We start from the raw sequence: 4,400 nt of genomic DNA, 5'->3' as shown, positions 1-4,400 counted from the left end.
CTCGTCCTCGACAATGCCCCTGCTCACCCACCAAATCTCGAAGATGATTTACTCGAAGAGTTCAAGTTTATAAAGGTTCCCTACCTACCACCCAACACCACTCCTATCCTGCAGCGCATGGATCAGCAGATGATTTCTAATTTTAAGAAGTTGTATACCTAGCACATTTTTCGACACTGCTTTGAGGTGACGGAGAACACAAACCTTACCCTTCGAGAGTTCTGGAAGGACCACTTTAACATCGTGATATGCCTAAGAATTATTGATCAGGCCTGGCTGCGTGTTACAACGAAGACCTTAACCTCTGCATGGAAGAAGCTGTGGCCTGAGGCTGTAGCTCAAAAGGTCTTCGAAGGATTGGAACCCGAAGTGTCAGTGGTAGAGCAGATTGTTTCTCTGGGAAAATCGATGGGTCTGGAGGTGGATGAGAGAGATGTGAACGAACTCGTCGAGGAACAGTCTCAGCAGCTGACAACCGAGGAGTTACAAACAAACCTCCTATATAATAATATTGTAAATTTCAAGTTAGATACAGAAAATTTGAGTAACATTTATTCATATGTTTTTCAAATAGATAAAAATAAAAATAAATGAATTTTATTTGTGACGTAATATGATTGACGAGTACTGATTTGTTTATTTTAATATAGTTGTCACTTTTCACGTTTTATTTTTCATAAACTTTTTACATCTCCAATTATTGTTATAAACGTTTTATGATTTCATTTATGTTATTTCCTTTAGAAACATAATTTGTAAGTAATTAACTTTTATTGTAAGATTGTTATTTTTAGTTGTTTTTGTATTTTAGTTATACTCTGATGAAGATCGAAATAAACGATAGTTTCTTTTTATAAAAAAGATCGTCTCACGAATAATTATTTAATATTATTATCAATTACGATCGATTAATTTCTTTTATTTATTTAAATATCAAATAATCATCAGAACAAGAATAGCGCAAATAGAAATTATGAAGAACATCACAATCGTAACAATGTCTTTAGAGAAACGAGGCAGATTACATTTTATTCTCTTTCAAATTATTAGCGAAAAACTAATACTAGAAAAACTTATTACAGCAAAAACATTTGCAAAATTAGAAACGTACCATCCAACGATACTAGACACTTATGTGCTTATACAAGAATTGAAAGAAGTTCAAGAATTAAAATTCAACAGTAAATTACCATTACCTGTTAATGAACACAACATTTATGCTATTGAAAAAACATTGACCATCAAAGCATATATGAAAGCAAACAAATTCAATTTCCTTATACAAATACCAATTTGCGAACCAGATATTTATCAGTTTTATCACATAATTCCTATTCCACAATTTAATAATGATTCCAAATCGCATCTAAACTATTAAAAATATCAAGCCTTTACCTAGCTGAAAATAATGCACGATACATTTCTTTAAACAAGCGTTGTAAGGAAATAAAAGAAAAGAGATTTTTGTGGAAATGAAATAGTAAGACTATTGATGCGAATATCAAGAAAATTCTTGTACATACAATATACAACGGACCGAAAAACCGTCTATTCTGTTGTAGGTTTAGTTGCCTAAGTTAGATATGGATATATATCTAGATATATAGATTAAGAGATACTTGTAGTAATGTGAGTGTGACTAGAGTTTTAAAATATATAAGTGAATAAGATACAAACTAGTTTCAATTATTAAATATAATAATTTGGTAAATCTAAATCAAATTAAACATAAAATTTGAGAAGGAAATTTAAGCAAAAATTTTAAGAAATTCAAACAAAATTTGGAAATAGATATGTTAGCAACAGGAAAATATAAGAAAGAAGATGAAGTGAAGGTTGCGATTCTCTTAAATATTATTGGAGAGGAAGCCGTAAACATCTACAACACATTTAATCTCAGTGATGAAGATAGAAAAAAGTATGAAAAGGTAATGAAAGCTTTTGAGGATTATATGAATCCAAAGAAGAACGTTATGTAAGAAAGATTTAAATTTTTTAATAAAAAGCAAGAGGAAATGGAGAGTTTTGATAATTTCGTAACGGAATTAAAAAAGTTGGCAGTATCGTGTGAATTCGGTGATCAAAGAGATTCGTTAATCAGAGACAGAATAGCTTTAGGAGTAACAAATAAAAATTTACAAGAAAGGTTAATGGGTAAAGAAGATTTAACTTTAGAAAAAGCCGAAATGGATATGAGTGTAGGACAGCAGAAATAACAAAATTACATATAGAAAAATTACACTTGATGGAAGTTAATAAAATAGTAAAGAAAAGAGAAGTAAATAAAGAAGAAGAAAAAGAATTTGTATGTAGAACATGCCAGAAGAAACATGGACCTCGAAAGTGCCCATTTTAGTACCAAATCATGTAAATTGAAAGAGTTATCCATGTTGCAAGATTAATGAGCAAATAAAAAGCATATATTAACTTCTAACTTGCATTTATTTATATAAACTCGTAGACAAAGGAATAAAGTCTCGTCTCATCTCATCCCATCCAGATCTTTAAGATTTATTCGAATTTCTAATTTTTTAACATTCCACACTTTTTAACGACGCCATTCTTAATTCATTTTTCATCCTCATTTTGTTTATTCATCAGATAGCGAAATGCTTTACTTTCACATGATTTCCAGTCTACACCTATTATAACTTCATTGACTTTGTCGCTGATGATGGGGTAACCCGAAACTAGTACGACTTTATGTAAATAAATGTAAGTTAAAAGATTATTAAATCATGTAAAGTCAAAAAGGTGAAAGAAGTTAATGAAGAGGAAAATCAGAGCGATGAAGAGGATAAAGTATTAAAGATAAGTAGTATAGAAGTAAAAAGAAATATTAATGTCATAAATGTAAAAGGTTGGTTTGAAAATATATATATAAATAATATTCAAATTAAGATAAAAATAGATAGTGCAGCTGAAGTTAATATTTTGCCATTGAACATGTTTGACAAATATTTTACGAACCATGAAATTAAAAAGACAAATGTAATGTTAGAGGTTTTTGGTGGTTCAAAAACAAAAGCGATAGGTTGTGTACAATTGAAATGTAGTTTTGAAAAAGGAAAAGAAAAAATGTTAAAATTTATTGAAGTTGATGTAAAATCGAATTCGTTATTAGGTTGTGAAAGTTCTCAGTTATTAGGTATAATTAAGACTGTTAATGAAGTTGGAAAATTTGCATTAAATGATAAAAGTAAAACTTTCAAAGAATATAAAGAAAATTTTAAAGGATTAGGGAAATTTAAAGAAAAATATAAAATGACATTAAAACCAAATTGTGATCCAGTAGCAATGCTTTCAAGAAAAATTCCTTTAGGTTTAAGAAATAAGGTTCAAAATAAATTAAATGAATTAGAGAAATTAAAAATTATAAGCATGGTAGAAGATCCAGGAGAGTGGATCAATAATCTTGTTATCGTTGAAAAACCACAAGATCTCAATAAAGCGATTCAATGAAATTATATGCAATACCAACAATTGATGATATGTGTACTAAGTTGTCTGGAAAAAAGTATTTTACTGCTTTGGATCTTAAAGATGGATATTATTAAATTGAGTTTTTGGGTGTTATAAATTTGATAGGCTACCTTTTGGAATAATTAGTGCCCCAGAATTTTTCCAGAAAATAATTGAGGCAAACTTTGGAAACATTGAAAATGTTTTTGTTTATTTTGACCACATTTTAATTTCAACAACAGATTTAGAAACACATGATAAAACATTAAAATTGGTAATGGAAAGGGCAAAGACGTTGAATATAAAATTTAATTCAGAGAAAATGCAATATAAAGTTGATAGAGTCAAGTATTTGGGTCATATTTTTTGCGATGGCTTTATACCCAGACATTGAAAGAGTAAAAACTGTAAATAGAATAGAGTCTCCTACAAACCTGAAAGTGTTACAGAGCATTTTGGGTATGCTGAATTATTTGAGAAGATTTGTAAAAAATTATAGTGACATAATAGAACCATTAAGGGAACTATTAAAAAAAGACACTGAATTTAAATGGTTACCGTTAATCATGAAAAAGCTTTAAATAAAATTTTGACAAATAAACCTATTTTGAAAAATTTGATGCGTTGCAGAAGGGGTTAGGAGCAGCGTTAATACAAGACGGAAAACCTGTGTGTTATGCATCTAGGTATTTAACGGAGAATGAAATAAAATTTTCACAAATAGGAAAAGAAATGTTGCGAGTGTGTTTGCACTGGAAAAGTTTAATTATTATGTGTAAGGGCAAAAGGTTAGAGTAGTAAATGATCATAAACCTTTAATTGGAATATTTAAAAAAGAATTTCAAAAAATAGTATCACCGACATTGCAAAAATTTTAGTTATGAATACATGCCAGGGCAAAATTTGAATATTGCAGATATATTATCGTTTATTAAAGA

General features: G+C 29.2%; 1 protein-coding gene across 1 annotated transcript; it reads left to right on the top strand.

The window, feature by feature from the left end:
- The first annotated feature begins 997 nt into the window (after positions 1-997).
- On the top strand, positions 998-3,462 carry LOC139432743 (uncharacterized). Its single transcript, XM_071201511.1, has 5 exons — positions 998-1,181; positions 1,744-1,928; positions 2,007-2,198; positions 2,755-2,826; positions 2,902-3,462. The coding sequence occupies exons 1-5, from the start codon at positions 998-1,000 to the stop codon at positions 3,460-3,462; spliced, it is 1,194 nt and encodes a 397-aa protein (XP_071057612.1).
- Positions 3,463-4,400: the final 938 nt, after the last annotated feature.

This window comes from Onthophagus taurus, chromosome 2 (genome assembly GCF_036711975.1).
Source record: "Onthophagus taurus isolate NC chromosome 2, IU_Otau_3.0, whole genome shotgun sequence".
Classification (NCBI taxonomy): domain Eukaryota; kingdom Metazoa; phylum Arthropoda; class Insecta; order Coleoptera; family Scarabaeidae; genus Onthophagus; species Onthophagus taurus.
This window is presented reverse-complemented; position numbering and strand designations above follow the sequence as displayed.

Excerpts from the sequence above, each read along its gene's own strand:
- LOC139432743 (XM_071201511.1), top strand. The coding sequence starts at position 998 with ATGTCTTTAGAGAAACGAGGCAGATTACATTTTATTCTCTTTCAAATT. Across the intron at positions 1,929-2,006 it reads ATAGAAAAAAGTATGAAAAG|CAAGAGGAAATGGAGAGTTT; the intron begins GTAATGAAAGCT and ends TTTAATAAAAAG. Across the intron at positions 2,827-2,901 it reads TAAAGATAAGTAGTATAGAA|ATAAAAATAGATAGTGCAGC; the intron begins GTAAAAAGAAAT and ends ATTCAAATTAAG.